The sequence below is a fragment of the Brassica napus genome, chromosome A7 (assembly GCF_020379485.1).
Source record: "Brassica napus cultivar Da-Ae chromosome A7, Da-Ae, whole genome shotgun sequence".
NCBI lineage: Eukaryota > Viridiplantae > Streptophyta > Magnoliopsida > Brassicales > Brassicaceae > Brassica > Brassica napus.
The window spans coordinates 1,923,998-1,941,508 of NC_063440.1; the positions used below are offsets into that span (position 1 = coordinate 1,923,998).

The window sequence follows — 17,511 nt, forward strand, 5'->3', positions numbered from 1 at the left end:
TGATAATGTTATAAAATTTTGTATTTTTTGAATTTTTTATTTTTAATGGTAAAACCCCTCGACTATGTTTATTTAATATAGAAATTTCTAAACTAATATTTACCGGTAGTAATGGTAATTATGACCGGCGAGGGTTCAATTCATTAAATAAAATTAGTTAGGTAGTTTGTTCGTTAAATACATAGTTTGAGGTTTTTAATCTAAAACAAACTTAGTTAAAGAGTTTTAACATAAAACATTCGAATGAAAACAGTTTACGTTCTAAAAATACAGTTTGCTGTATTTCTTTTTCCCAAAGATACCACAAACTATTTCTAAAAATTTAGTCAGTTTTAGTTAATGGAGTTTTTTTTTTAATGTGATTTTCAAGAATTAAATTTTGGTGGTATTTTGGACTATTCCTATTGATATATTTATTTAAATAATCATGATAGCTTTCTAAATAAACTAATTATTTAAATAATTGTTTAGTAAGTTTATTTACAAAGCTGTGATCTCGATTACAACTAACTCAATGCACCAATTATTCGTCATCTGATCTTTAATTAAGGACTATTTTTTTGTAGATTGATTAGTTTATACAAATAAAAAATATGAATTTCCAGAAGACATATGAATATTGTCCCCTGCCTCTGCCTAGAGGTTTAATTAATTTACCTTTCCATTGTCTTGTAAGTTCTTTTTCTGCCAGAATATAATTGTTTTTTGTCATCGAATATAAATTTATTTATTCTTATTTTATCAGAATATATTTGAATTTATTAAATTGTGAAGTTTGATGTATTTATAAATGAGAATGCGCAATGCACGTGGTCGTACAGTGCAGATCTATAAAAGAGATTCCGTCAAACGTGCAGTGTAGTAGAAGTAGGTGACGTGAATGGGTTAACGAATAATTTACCAAAGGTAACTATGTCGGAGCATATTGGGAAAGGGGAGAGCATCCAGATCTACCACATGTCAAAGCCCTAAATGCTGATTCCATGCCAGCACACAACCAGCTCCCCTCATCGCGACCCCAAAACACCATCTAGAGAGAACCAGAGCAGAGACTCCGACTGCAGAACTCACCCGAATCAACTTTGCTTCAGAGCCTACCACATATCGGAAATAGAGAAGGGCAGACGAGGAGCAGAAGGGAGAGAAAGAGAAGCCAAATCCTCCAGCAGCAGAATGCTGGCAGCACAATCGAAGGAGAGCCTAAGAGAGAGAGTTTAGTGAGAGAGACTTTTGTAAGGAATGTTTCTTAAGTTCGACTTACTATATTATGGGTGATACGAATAGCATGATACTATCAAATTGAGTATTTGTAATATGCTTTCTATTTTTGGAATATTTATTTTTTTGGTTTATTTTGTTAAAAAATGGAATATCCAAAAAAATATATGGATATTTACAGATATTTCTAAATACTTACAAACATCTAATGGAGAATCTCATCCACTTTATTTAAAATAAATTAGATTCTATTCTGCATTTTAAAAGCGTATAAATATCTTTTTAACAAAATCTAATTTAATAATAAGAAATAAAAAATGCTTTGGTGTATATGATAATATATATAATTTTATTGCTTCATATTTATATTAAATATAAAATTATATATATAAAACTATTTTATTTATTTTATTTTTCAAGTCAAACTATGAATTCTCGTAATCTATATTATTAAAAAAGAATTATTCTAAAAATCTATTATAAAAAATTGTTGGACTCATTCATTAATTTTTAGTTTTTATTTTTTTGTCCTACCATTACTACTTTACCGATATACAATTAACTACTACAGTTAGAACAACATACGTGTGTTCCTTTTTCTTCACTGATATAAATCATTTCCATTTACATATTTAAATATATTAAACAGTGAACATTTTATAAACATTCGACAATAAATAATATACTAGATCTTGACCAGCATATCCGTGCGGGTTTTATTATTTTTATACTAAATCATTCTGATTTATAGAATATTATTATGTAACAATACAATACTATATTACATAATTTTTTTGTATTTTGTAAAAAAAAATTTGAAAACATTATTATTTAATAATAATATTTTACAGAATTTTATGTTTCATTCTTAAAATTTGGAATTTATATGGAAATTAAATTAAACTGAACCTATATAGTTGAGAAGAATTTTTTGGGATATTAATAAAAACAAAAAAACTTATTTTAAGAAAGAAAATATAATATTTTGTACATGCAAAATAATTTTATGGTAAAATTTTTATTTGAGAAATTGCTCGAAATACACCAATAAGGATAGTATTTAAAAAACCTCAATCAAAGATATCCTAACATTTGAGCTCATGGTTATTGCTTTCCAACAAATTTTTAAAAATATTTGTAAAATGTATTTTTTAAAAGTAATAATTTTAAGTTGTTATCTTCATTAAAATATTTTATATAATTTTAATTTTTGTTTATAAATCAAAACTAAATTAAATTTAAATTTCTGATTATATTTAATGATAACTAAAATTTAAATTAATCAATTTTCAAAAATAAATTTTTAAAATAATCATTGTTAGATAATATGATTTTTGTTATTTAAAAAAAATCTTTATAATTTTAAAAGTTAACATCAACAAATATTTAAATATTTAACATATGGAAGTATAGTATTGCAACATTAAATTATATCTATTCAATTTGTACTATCTATAAATCCAGTGTATCATCTTTTCTCTAAATCTAATTATTGATAGCCCAATAAAAATTTCTGGTAGGCCCTAAATTTAAAGGATAAGATTAGAAATTAAATGTACCTATATATACCTAATATACACAAACCATTTTGGGTACTTGATCAGATCTCGGATAGGAACTGGATCCGAAATGAGACCCACATGTCCAAAAAAACCAATAGGGACTTTGTGTTTGACCCGACCCAAACTAAACAAAGTATTTTTGGGTCGGTTTCGGTTTGGTTTTTCTGATTCGGATAAAATGTACATGCCTAAAATGAGTTATCTTAGAGTGTACATACAAAATCTCAAATAAACTAATTAATAAATTATATAATCTAAAAAAATTCCATTGTTCGATATAATACGACTTTGTAACATAGTAATATACAACAATCTCAAATACTAATTCATATCAAGCTTTGTTTTATAATTCAAAAATTTCTGCGCTTTCAAAGCGCATGTCAAAAATTAACTCTTATAAATCTACGTATTTTATTTTAATATGGTCGATTAAATAAAAGTTAGCAAACTTTATTTTTTTATGATTTTTTATTCTGTTTTATATTTGAATTTTATTTAATATTTAAAATGTGAAAATTATTTATTAAATCATATGTTAAACAATAATTATATTAATTTATATATTTAACACTTTTAATTAATTTAGATACTAGGTGGTGGATATCTTAAAATTCACAGATATAAATAGTTTTTGGAAAATTTAAGTATAATATCTTATTTTATATATGATTAAATATCTTTTTAACATGTAAATTGGTTTAATTTTGAGCAAATTAGCTCAATATACTGAAAAAGGTGGGATACCATAAAATGGAGGAAAAATGGTAATGATAGGGGGAAGAAAATTAAGGGGAAATAGGGTATGGAGTGCAAATAGGGGAGGTTTGGTGTGTAGGGAGTACAAATTCTCTTTAATTTTTTAAAAAAATATCAATATAATATTGCAATGACTTTTTAATGATGGTATATATTTTTAGATGAAATATAATATCTCATTTTATATAAATTGTATTTTTATTTTATCTTATATAATTTATGAATAAATGGTTGATAATTAAAAGAATTAATAGAACATTATATAATTTATACAATTAATTAATATAAATCTACATGTATAATATTATCGGGTATATGACAACTAACATTAATTGGTTTTAGCATTTCTTTTTTTTTAACCTAATTAAAATATATAAATTAAAAAATTATCTACCGATCCAATTATGACAATTTCTTGAAATTTCTCATTTGAATAACATGTCAACAAAAATCAATTAAATAACTTCTCATTTAAAGAGTGGTCAAGTTGTTTCTAGTCTCATGAAAAAATCCAAATTTCCAGACCACTGAACAATCCTTCAACCCGTTCATCCAATTGGTACTCAGATGAATTTTCAACTTCAAAGGGCATTAACTTATACTACCAGCAACTTTACGGAAATTGGTTAGCCATGTGCTCATTTATCACATATGAAAGCAGCGGAACAACGCCCTTCGTAAAACAACTCTCTCCGGCTCAAACATTCAAACTCATGGACAAGATGTGAAAACACAACACAAATCTCTCTCCTCTCAAACCTTAGGGCGCTTTGGATCATATGATCCGGATGACCAAGATCTTTTCATTCACTAACAAGTAGGGGTGGGCACGGAGCGGATATCCAGAATTTTAAGGATATTCGTGATCTGTTCCGTACGAATAATTGATTTTTCGTTTCTATCCGTAACTTTTCAGATATTCGGTGATTTCGATATCTGGAATAATTTGGATAATTTACCGAATATCCGATTCGATCCGTAAAAACTAATATAAAAGAAAAATATGATAAAATAATAATATTTCTTACAAAATTATAAAAACTGCAAAAAAAATGTTAATAACATCTATAAAATGAATAATAATATTATAAAAGCCTAAAAGGTACATAATTTTTTTAATTGATAACTAAATAATTTATTTAATGAATAATCTTATTATAAAACTTATATAGAGATAAAAAATTATATATATAATTATTATTTGTAATTTTCTTCTTCTTTGACGGATATTAAATTTTAGTATTTGCTTCGATTCATAAAGTTATAAATATCTGAATTATTTGGATAAAATCGAAATAAATAACGGATCAAATCAAATTTGACAGATTTTTTGTCCACCCCTACTAACAACTACTACTTTAAAAAAACCTCTTTAATCGATAGAGCATCTCCGAAAGAAACTCTATAACTTCAAATATAGAGTTTTTTGTTTTCTATTAAAACTTCAAAACTTCAAATTTAGAGTTTTAAAGAGTGAAACTTCATATTTCAAATTTGATGTTTCACTACTCAAAAATTCAAATTTGAAATTTCATCTTTTTATTGTATTTGGTCCTTATAATTAATTATACATCACATTTATGTTTCTTAAGTATCTTCTCATTTTTCGTTTTAATCTTTAAAATTTTTGTATATCATAAATATTTCAAATTTATTTTTATAAATTAAAATTTTACACATAAAATTAAATAAAAATTCAAAATAAGATTTATAATATTTTAGAACTAAAATTATACAACAAGAATATTTCAAAAGAAGTTAATAATTTTTTTAAAAAAGATACACGAAGACATAATTATTATATAAATTTAAATATTACAACAACACTAATAGTCTAGTAATTTTCTTCGGAACCTCTAAAGTATCGTCCAAACAAATTTTGTGTAACCGAAAATGGAGTTATTACGGAAATAATTTCATGGAATAATGTTGTAGTTTGCTTGTATTTTAATATTTAATTATGTATTTCTATATATGTGCTTCTTATAAAAGTCTTCTTGATTTATATTAATAACAACAAATACAAAGACCATAGTGTAAATTACAAATAATTTTGAAGTGAAATTTAAAGTTTTGTTTTTGGAGAAAAACACTTTAAATTTTCAAATATAGAATTTCAAACACCTTTCACCAAATTTGTCTCGAGCACTAATATTTTACCAAATATTTTTAAATATATTATTTTTAAGGCTTTGAATGGTGACGAAATGAACGAAGATGAACACTATGGGTGTGACTGGTAACCATCATAGGAATATAGAATAAATTTCTCCCTCCCCAAAATTGATAAGGAATAATCTTCTTTTTCATTTCTATAATTTTATTCCTTCTCATTTTCCATACTCATTTTCTATAGTGATCACCAGTTAGACCATATGTTCCTTAGCATTTGTTAATTTTTTTACCATTCATGATGAATAAGTTTTCTTTTTTATTCTTCTTCGTTCCTTTGTTTGTAAAAAAATATAGAACAAATCTATTCGGTATTAAATTTGATGAAAAACCATCACTCTTCATGATTTCTAAAAATTTATTCCTACTCATTATTTTTATATCCGTACATATTGTTTCTATAATGGTTACCACTCAGTTACAAATTGACAGTCATAGTTTTATATTCTTGTTAATATTATATATTAGGGAAAATTGGAAAAATGAGACACTTTGAACTTTTATTTGTCACAATAGGACTTCTGATATTTTGGGCAATTCTGGACATATTTTACCCTTCTTTTATGGGAAAAATAGTAAACTGAATTTTAAAAATGTTAAAAAATATGACAATTATTAGAAACATAAGTCTGACAATATATATGTTTAAAAGTTTTTAAAAAAAAATTGGAATCATATTTTATTTTATCTTCTAGCTACAGTTAGAATACTCATTCTGGTCATCTACTTAGTCTAGAAATCGGATATTAAGTTTTATACACAGATATATCTTGGGCATACAACGTAAACTAACCTTTCTTGTATATTCTAACAAGTCTAGAATTTGTTACGTTATAATCAAGAAAGATGTCTTCAGTCTACCTACAGCTTGATAACAACATATAGCCACAACTCAACGATATACCTTGGATAGATTACGTGCCCTAACATGTTTTGCCTTTTATGTTATATGACGCCTATAGGAAGAATATGTTTCCTACCTACTCTACTGTGTTCTGCGTAGGTAGTATACATATTCTAGGTAAATCCGTAAAATATAGAAATTTCTATATTCAGTTAAAGATGTTTCCTAAATCTAAACTAAATTTACCCTAAATCTCGCAAAGAATATTTTTTCCCACGTTTTCTCTCAAAGAACTTGCAGTGACTAAGACATGCTTCAATGAGATCAAAAGAGATAAAAGCAGCTAAAACCAAAAGTATTTGAAGTTGAAAGAGTTGTCTTTTCGCCATCTACTTTCCAAGTTGATAAAGCAGCTAAAACTAAGAGTATTTGAAGTAATCAAATTCTAAGTGTATTATTTTTTGTGTGTTTTCTGTCTTGGCATCCTCTAAGTGAAAGAGTACATTAAGGTTGAACCCTCTTAATGACAATATCGAATATAATGTTATTTAGGGATTTGTTTAGGGTTTACGGTTTGTTTATAGTTTGTTTAAGGTTTAGGAATTTGTTTAGGGTTTCTTTAGGGTTTGTTAATGGTTTATTGCATACGACTATGGGTTTGGGGGTTTGTTTAGGGTGTAGTGATTCTGACCAAAAACTACAAAGAGTACTTAAATATTCTTTTGCAAAAACTAACAACATACATAAACATTCTCGAGTCTTTTACAAAAACATTCTTGATCTGTCTCCCTTGATAGAGACTGAGACGTTTGTAGCTCATACTGTGATTCTGAAGATGCATGAGAGACAGTACCACCTGGGGCTTCTTACTTTAACTCTGACTAGTCTGTGAGAGCCTCACCAATTGTGAAGACCAATAATTGCCGAGACAGCATCTAGATAAAGATGTACACAGTAATTGAGACTCAAAGTCACATTAGTGGAGGCTCTTGTTCATTCTTCTTCCTGTCTCACAATACATTAGTAAAGCTTCTCCTGTAAAACAAAAAGGAGAAGTCAAATTCATTGGAAAAATTTAAATGTCAAAATCGCATGAAAATGTGACGAAAACAAGAACGCTGAAACATTCTGAAACGCAGCCACCAAAGGGGAAACTGTGGGATTCATGATTCGAGTTGTTCATATACCACTAAACATAACTACAGTAGACAGTTTATATATCAAAGGACACAACTTCGTATCATTAAGACTGCGTAGCTTCAAAGATCAGAACATAAGACCCTAATGAATGAAGTCGCTCCTATTTCTATCTAATTTTTCAAATAACTTGGCCTGAGTAACAACAAAAATAAGCACTTTGAGATCAAAAGGCCGCAACTTTGAAACAGTAAGACTGCTTAGATTATATGCAAAGAACATTGAATATAATGCCTAACATCTTCTATGATTAATTACCTGGAAAAACAGTTTTTTCCAAAGCAACACAAGAACCAAGATTAAATTAAATACCTCAACATCTTCTATGATTCATTACCTGGCTAAACATCTTATTGATAACCAATAAAGAGAAGAAGAAACATAGAAGAAGAAACAGAGAAGAAGATAGAGAGAATAGAGACGACGAACACTTAACCGTGTGGAGAAGAAGAAGAACTCGAAATCGCCATTGAAGAGGAAGAAGGAGATCGGCGGAGAAGAAGAGATAGGTTAACCCGATGTCTTTACCTTTTTTTTATTTTATCGTGTATTTTATATATCTTTTTTTCTTATGTTTTTACCTTTTCTAATATTAAATCAATTATTATTAATTAATATTAATTGGTTAATTTTAAGGGTATAATGGTATTAACAGAAATCTAAATCCTATTTTCCTAAATAATCTTCTGAAAATCTTATTGAGACAAACCTAAGTTAAGAATGTCATATTTTTCCAATTTTCCCTATATATTATCACTTTGATTTAAGAGCTTGATTTAATACAATAATAACTTATGGTAACAAATATAATATTTAAGATTTTATACTAAAAATGTAATTTCAAGAGATTGACTGTTTTTCCGATGATATCTGGTCAACTTTTACCCACTGTCCTTATTTCTCTACTTTATTGCATTAATTCAAACCATTAATACACCACACAAAAATCTACACTTACCTTTTATATTTCGTTATAAATACAGTCTCAAAATCAAAAGGAAAGTACACCCACCCACAGATTTGCTTTAAAATGATAAAACAAATCTCCACCATCCATTATTTGCTTTGAAAATAAATTAAAATTTTAAAATTTTAAAAATCAAGTGGATGCTTGAGATTTGGTTTCTATATAATCCATGACAAACCCTTCATCAAAAACCTCTTTCCCCTTCACTCATATTCTCTTCCTTATCCCCAAATCCTTTGTTTTATTATCTGTTTGCTCTTTATATTTAGAGATCTCCTCTGTTTGTTTTTGATAACATATTCAAAAATAGAACTCCTTCTCCTCCTTTGTTTCTCTGTTATATATCATTAAAAACTGAGAATTTGATGATCGGAAACTGATGACTCCCGTTCTCTGCGAAATCTTGCTCTCGGGGCTCACGGTTAAATCTGCTCTCTGCCGTAGAACCCATCTCGTTCAATCTTTCTCCGTCGTCTTCCTTTACTGGTTTTACAACGTTTCATGAATTGCTGAAAACTCCCAAAACTAATCTTTAAATTAATTATTACATCATATATTCATTATTTTCAGACAAATCTAAAACCAACCAAAAAACAAACAAACTGTCCTTTCTTTTGTTCTTGTAATATTCTTGTAATAAAATGGCGTCATCAAGCAGCACATACCGGAGCTCGAGCTCCTCCGACGGCGGGAATCCATCTGACTCCGCCGTTACCGTCGACGAGCGGAAACGCAAGAGAATGCTATCGAATCGTGAATCTGCACGTAGATCAAGGATGCGTAAACAGAAACACGTCGACGATCTAACGGCTCAGATCAATCAGCTTTCAAGCGACAACCGTCAGATCTTGACGAGTCTCACCGTCACCTCTGAGCTTTACATGAAAATCCAAGCCGAGAACTCCGTCTTGACCGCTCAGATGGCGGAGCTAAGCACCAGACTCGAGTCGTTGAACGAGATCGTCGATCTCGTGACGACGACCAACGGTGGTGGCGATCAGATCGACGGCTGTGGGTTCGATGATCGAACGGCTCGGATTAATTGCGACGGATATTACGATGATATGATGATGAGTGGCGTTAATCATTGGGGTGGTTCGGTTTACACTAACCAACCTATCATGGCTAATGATATCAATATGTATTGAATTAAAATTAATTATAAAAACTAGTATTATTGCCCCCTTTATTATTCACCTTGTTTTCTTCTTCTCCTAATTGCTTTTTATTTCTTTACTAGGTAATAATCCGCGCTTTGCGCGAAATGTGATTATTAGTGTCGTTATTTTGATAAAAAAGAAATTAAATCTGTTTAATTTGGATATTGGTTCGGTTTTAGTTTTTTTTTTGGTTTTTAATCTTCTAAAATAAAACTATTATTTTAAATTAATTTTTATTTTAGTTTATTCGGTTAAAATGTTTGCTTATTTGTTTTTTTTTCTGGTAAAAATCAAAAAATAATATTATTTGTATATTTTCATGTTATGAATTTTAGATAGTCGTCATGTCGAACCAATAGTTTCATATGCTTAAGAAAAAGAAAATAAAATTATTAAGACAAATTATTTCACTACAATTTGATCGATAGTGAAAGAAGCATTAAGAAAAAATATTTCAACTTTAAAAGAAATTGGATACTTCAGTTGAGGTGAATACTTAGTTACAAAGTGCTCACATCAAGGTACACATGTATGTGTATGTAAAAAGTATATAAAAATAGTTGACAAATATATAAAAATATTGTTAATTAATATTAAATGACATTTTTGTTCAAAATAATATATGAAAGATAAAATTAAAATTAATTTAAAATAAAGAAAAGCCTTGACTTAGTCATTTTTTACATATAAAGAAAATAAAATTTGTATCCGTAAATAAAGTTGGACACAGATCGAATATCTGGGTATTTAGAAGCATTCGTGTCGATTCGATCTTTAGCCACCTAGATATTTAGTGACTCGAATATTCAAAATTTTTAAGAATTTTTAAGAATATCCTATTTGATCCGTAAATAAAATAAAATTTTAAAAATAATTGAAAAATTTAATAATAACATTTTATTACAAAAATAAAACATTATTTAACTTTTTAAATTCTAGTACCTATTATAATAAAGGGCAATTCTCCTAAATAGACAATTTTCAAGTTTTGATCGCAAAAATAGAACACAAGGAAGAAAATGACCAAAATATTTCATTTAATAGGTAAAAGGAACGTAATATCCTAGATATATAAAAAAAACAAAATAAAAATAATTTTTTTTTAAAAAATAATGTTTTTATATAGTTTTAGATTATATGTTTTCAAATTCTAACTTTTTTATAAATTGTTTTTTAAAAAAAATTCGAATTTTGTTTTTCAAATTTCTTATTGTAATTCGAAAATACTTTTTGAAACTATTTTTCAAATTTTTATTTTCAAATTTTTAATATTTATTTTTTATTTTATAAAATTTTAAATCTCAATCCCAAATCTCCACCCCTTAACTCTAAACCCTAAGGTTTCGATTAGTTAACCCTAAAGATATAAATGCATATAACAGATCGAATTAGATATATGTTCCTAAAAATATTGGTATTTGTGATTTGTCTGTTTTGGATATTGTATTTTAATATTTGATTTGTTTCGTAGAAATACAGATATCCAGATTTTTTGGTTCAAATCAAAACGGAGAATGAATCGAATCAAAATTTATGAATATTTTACTCAACTTTATCCGTAAACAATAAAAATAATATATATAGTTTGGCTTTTGATTCGTTATCTATTTTTATTCGAGCCAAAAAATTTAGAGTTTTATTGGAACCATGTATATGAGTTTTATATTAAAAATGCGAAAAGTACATAATGTGAACACATTTATGAATATAGTGTGAACGCGTTAGCATACTTATTATCAAATCATTGTGAGACTGTCACATATCTACTATAATGTGAATGTATTTATTACAATGTTTTTATTTTAATATATAAGAGATTAAATGTTGTGATGGCTTTTTAAGTTGAAGATGCTCTAAAGCCATAGAAATAGTGATACTTATTTTTAATTTTTTTATAAATTATTTAGATGGCTTTAAATCAAATAATTTAAAATAAAATAATTTTTAAATTATCAAAAAAGTAAGAATTAATGTTTTATATTGTTTGACACAAGATTAGTTATTGTGTTGTTTGGAAACACATATAATAGTATAATGTTATTTTCATAATTAGAATAGTGAACTTAACTATATAATAGAAATGTGTATTTAATTTAAAAACTTATAAAAAGTTTGATTCACGAGAATTATTCTGCTTTAATAAGAGAGATTTAAAATATTAATACATATCCTTTTTACGAACTAGAGATAACAAATGGTAGATGTACCAGCATTACTCATTTTGAAATCAATAAAATCTTTTATTCTTTTGACTTAGTAATCAATAAAATCTTCTTTGGTCAAGTTATAGAGAAAAAGATTAGAATAGCACCAAACTAAGTTTTTGTTCCCAAAGTAGCACTCAAGGCTCAAAGTCACAAAAATAGGTTTCATTAAAAAGGTAAATATACACTTATACCCCTTGGGTTAATTAATCCAAACCTTAGGGTTTAGAGTTAAGGGGTAGGGTTTTGGAATTAGGGTTTAAAATTTTATAAAAAATAAATACTAAAATAAAAAATAAAAATTTTAAAAACAGTTTCAAAAAGTATTTTTAAATTATAAAAAGAAAATTTGAAAAAAAAATTTTTGAAAAAAAAAGTTTTAAAAAAAATATTATAAAAATTTCGAATCTGAAAACATATAATCTGAATCTATAAAAAAAATTCATTATTTTTATTTTTATTTTATTTATTTTTGTTTTTTATTTAATTTTAAACCAAGGATATTAGAGATATTTTACCCTTTAATGAATGTCATTTTTGTGACTTTCTCCTTCTAGTACTATTTTTGAGACATAAACTTCAAAAGGTGCTATTATTGACAATTGCCCCAAGTTATACTCATTGATGAAATTGTCAAGTGTATAAAAAAGGACAGAAACTCAATAAATTGAATTATTATTTATGGAAAGGCAACGCCAATATTATAATATTGTACCAACGCATAACATTTATAAAACACATGGTATCTTGAAGATGTATATCAGTACATATGTGGTCATGAAAATACTTAACATCAATTTCTATTTTTATTTTTATTTTTTTTAAAAGGGCTTCTTAACGTCCATTTCTTGTTATTGCTTTTCTCTTTTATCTTTTCTAAATTTCTTTTTGAACTTATTTGTATACTTGTATCGTTGTGAGTGAATAAATGTTTTATCTTCTATCTCTCTATCTTTTTTTGCTTTTTTTAATTCTATTTATAAATATAAAAAGTTGGTCTTGTGTCTTTACGATTTGAGTCTTAACTTTATCTTGGCGACAAAAGAAAAAAACTTTATGTTATATTTATGACACAGACTCGCAAACACGGCCTATATTTAATACGTATAAAAACGAAATTAAAATTTCCCACTATCAGTTGTCTTCTTCTTCTCGTATATTGTTAACCTACACACTTGTTCAAAATCATTGGCTGTTTCTTCCGAATTACTTACTTTAAAACAAATAAAATAGAAAAAAAAAGATCTCATCACTAACGATAGGCTATCATTTTTCATACATGACATGAGCAATTATTAGGTCTGACAATTTATAAATATGTATGTGTGTGGGAGCCAGGAATCCGCGATCTATAGAGCTCTTTGGAGTTAGCACACATCGAAATGTCCATCTGCTATTCTTTTGTTTCTTTCCAAGCGTTTTTCATTTTCAGAATGTTCAATAGGCCTGCAGATATTTCTAAAGTTTGTCTTTGTGACAAACTATTCCTATTAAGCTTCGCTTCATGCTAAAACCCTTCTAGATTTTGATATAATTTCAGTTACTCAAAAAAGTATGTGTGTGGGATTTTTTTTTTTTTCCTAAGAAACTATAAATGTGTACCGGTGCGTACATGTGAGTGCATGTATATAGGCATTTCATATTTTCGTCCTAATTATTGTAAAACACTGTTACTCTTCTGGATTTTAAACCACCTTGAAATATATAGTTCAAACAAGGATATCCCACACTGTTCTGAGCCTAATTTTCTTTTCATTTTACATGGTTGGCTCATTTAGTTTTTTTTTTGTAAACTAAAATTTTAGTTATTGCTAGCATGTTTCTTAATATAATTAGTAGATTTTGATCCGCGCTTTAAAGACGCAATACTATTTTTTGTTTACAAAAAAATATTCAAGAAAAATTATAGTTTTATACATAATATTTTTTAAGTTTTGTACATAATTTATATTTAATTTGTATATCTAATTTATTTTTATGTTAGTAACTAACATATAAGAAGTACATTAATTTATATTCATTTATATTTTACAGAATAACATACATAAAGTTTAATTTTTTTGTTATTTTGTAGAGTAAATTAGCTAAATATACTAACAAAGGTGGGATATCATTGAATGGGGGGAAAATGGTAATGTTGGGGGAAGAAAATTGGAGGGATATAGAGTATGGAGTGCAAATAAGGGAAAAGTGGTGTGTAGGGAGTACAAATTCTCTATTTTATTTTGTATCAAATTATATAAATAAAATTATATGAGAGTGAAAATATAATTATCTATTATTTAAAAGTATTTCATTTTTTTAATTATGTATTGCATGATTTAACACTAAAACGAAGTAATCAAATATATCATATTAGTTAAAGTTTTTTAATATTCTCATAATACTTGAAGAGTGTATATGTTTACTCAACCTATCTCATACTTAACCTTTGTATATTTTATAAAATAACCCGTAAAAATTACACATAAAAATATGAACCATGACCCGATATTTGTATAAGTAGGTTTAGTGCTAGTTTCTAGAACTTAAGCTGGATATGTTTTTATAGCTTTCAATCGTATAAAATTCTGAAGTTTAGAATATTATGTGGATGCCAATATTATCAATATTTAAAATATTAAGATTGAAATCATTAGATACCATAATATACCATTTTAGCTAGGTCAATATTTCTATAATAAATTGCATTAAAGTTTTTAGTTTTCAAACATTAATATCTAAATTTTAAAATATTTAAGTCATTTTCATTTTGAATGTGTAAATTTCGACCTACTAAGATTTATAAAGGTGTTCTATATATTGTAAATTATTTAGTAAATATTAGAAATGCAAAAATTTATTCTCTAAACTGTTAATTTGTGTTATGCTTCCATAATTTCAGCTTATCAAATATTCAAATTATAGTAAATAACTATGTATATGAATAAAACCAAAATTTGAATGTTAAAAATTAAAATAGGTTGGTTATAGGCAACTGGGAATTTTGAACATATTCCGTATATATATCAAGTATATTCAATATTGTATAAGGATGATGTGTAGACTAAAAATATGTATAGTTTAAAATCATGTATTATATAATTTTAGAAAAACGAAAAAATATTCTTCTACGTTTAATGAACCTAAATACAATAAACTAAAATTTTCTTGTCCATGATACATTAATATTTTGAAAAAGTGTTTAACTTCGTGAGTATCTGACAAAATATTATGTTGATTGATACTAAAGAGAATCATAGGAGAAAATTTTGCATTTAAGTAGGTGATGTAGTTAGAATATTTCCTTAAATAAATTATTTTTTATAGAAAATAGCTTGTGGCATAGTATTGTAATTATCATTGAAAACTAAGAGCATAATACTAATAAGGATTATGCTTTAATAGTATAAACTAGATTTTGACCCGCGCTTTAAAAGCGCGGGTTTATTTTTCTCTTAATATTTATTATAAAATTAGGAAAATTTTGTGACATGTAATATGTTCATGTATTTTTTATGATATTAATTTATTTTTATTTTATTCCTCAGTATTTATATATATAAAATTGAACTTGATTAAAAAAAAACTTAAAGTGGTATTTTTTCAATCAATCTTCATTTATATGTACCGACTTTTTCAAAGAGTTTTTTTTAACAGATTTAACTTGTGAATAAACTATTATTATATTATTTTAAAAAAGTTCTACTTATATTGAGAAAAAGAAATATTAATAATTATGTGTGAATGTGTATTAATATAAATATTAGAACGTCGCCCAAATGGAGCAAACGAAAATATTTGTACCGACAAAACTCGGCCCAATATAAAACTCGACCCAAATGAAATATTTTTCCAACAAAACGAACTTCCGTGTGCTGATCTTGGCCCAAAATAATTGGGAAGTATTTTGGTCATAACTTGCAAGATATTTTACCATTAGTTTGGCCCAATCAATATTTTATGTAAATATCCATTTTAAGTATTTTATGTTGATAAAACCCATGGTAAAATAAATATTTTTGTTTTCTACCGACAAAACTCTCGGTCTTTGACCATCACATTAAAAAAACCGTAAAGGAAAGATAATTGTTTTGTCTGAGACGTTTCTTTTTCGGTAATATTGTCTTGAGGTTCACCTCTGAAATGACGATTGAGATGCGATTCAAAGCTCCAAAAACACAAATCCATGGTGGTAATGACGGAATCAAGGTTGCTTGAAGAGGTGAACAGGTTCTACCGCAAATGAAAGAGCAACCGATTAATCTGATTTGGATCAAAGTCAAACCGACGGTTCAGCACACGGAAGATCCACCAAGTGCTTCAACATTTTCCGATCTATTTAGGTGAAATGCCTCTAACTTTTTCTTTTAGATTAAGCCTAGATTCTTTACAGATCTGGAACACCGATCAAGATCTAAAAAAAATTCTTAACTATTTTGCATGTCAGATCGAAGGGATGTTTGAAAAGAACCATGGTTTTAAGAGGATTGTCGACATTTGAAAGACAACAAAACGGTAATATAATATCACTTCATGAAATTATCCATAGTTAACAGTTAATCTGAGATTTTTGAACTTCTAATGCTTATATTGTTATTCATGAAAACGATAACAGTTAATCTGAGATTTTTAGGTTGTGAACTGAAACTGGTAGTTAGGATAAAAACCGGATATTTTTTGATGATTGTTGATTGAAGTCTGGTGTTTTTTTATGTCTGTTAGATGGAGTGTTTGAATTGTTCAAATTCCTCCAATATCATTATTGTTCAAATTCCTACGGTTTTGTTTAAAAGTTTAAATTTTTTCTTTCTTTTCAGGAACAATGTACTCTCGGAGAAAATGGAAATATTTCGATCACAACTATCACAGAGATGTCATTCGTCTATGGACAACAACATTATTTTAAAATCAAAGATAAGTTCCTTCATGAAACTTTTTCTTCTCATACATTAATACAAAAGTGTAACTTACATATAAATATAGGTTGATTAGTTACAGATTTATTGACATGGGATATAGATGAGAAACTTTAGGTGTTTTATATTTGAGTCCGTTGACTAAAAAGTTTTATAATTCTTGATCTGGTCATGCAGTTAAAAGTTTGAAGACACAGATTAATTCAGCTGAAGGACCATGGGACAAATACATAACGCCAAAGCAATACGAACCAATAAGTAAGTGCATTTTAGGAGGATCAAATTGTATAGATTAGATTGCGAACTGATACTGGTAGTTAGGATAAAAACCGGAGATTGCTTGAAGAATGTTGATTGAATTGTGGTGTTTTTTTTTGTCTGTTTGATGGACTGTTTGAATTGTTCAAATTCCTACAATATCCTTAATGTATAAAACTCTTTTGAAACAAATTGTTTTGCTTAAAAGTAAATAAATAGCAATATCAAATTGGAAGTAGTATAACTTGTCCTGAGAAACAAATGCAAAACGAAAA

At 27.1% G+C, this 17,511-nt stretch overlaps 1 protein-coding gene across 1 annotated transcript; it reads left to right on the top strand.

Annotated features, from left to right (window-relative positions):
- Positions 1-8,761: 8,761 nt before the first annotated feature.
- On the top strand, positions 8,762-9,905 carry LOC106357733 (bZIP transcription factor 2-like). Its single transcript, XM_013797422.3, has one exon. It carries the CDS (start codon positions 9,358-9,360, stop codon positions 9,862-9,864), a length of 507 nt encoding a protein of 168 aa, XP_013652876.2. The 5' UTR covers positions 8,762-9,357; the 3' UTR covers positions 9,865-9,905.
- The last annotated feature ends 7,606 nt before the right edge of the window (positions 9,906-17,511 follow it).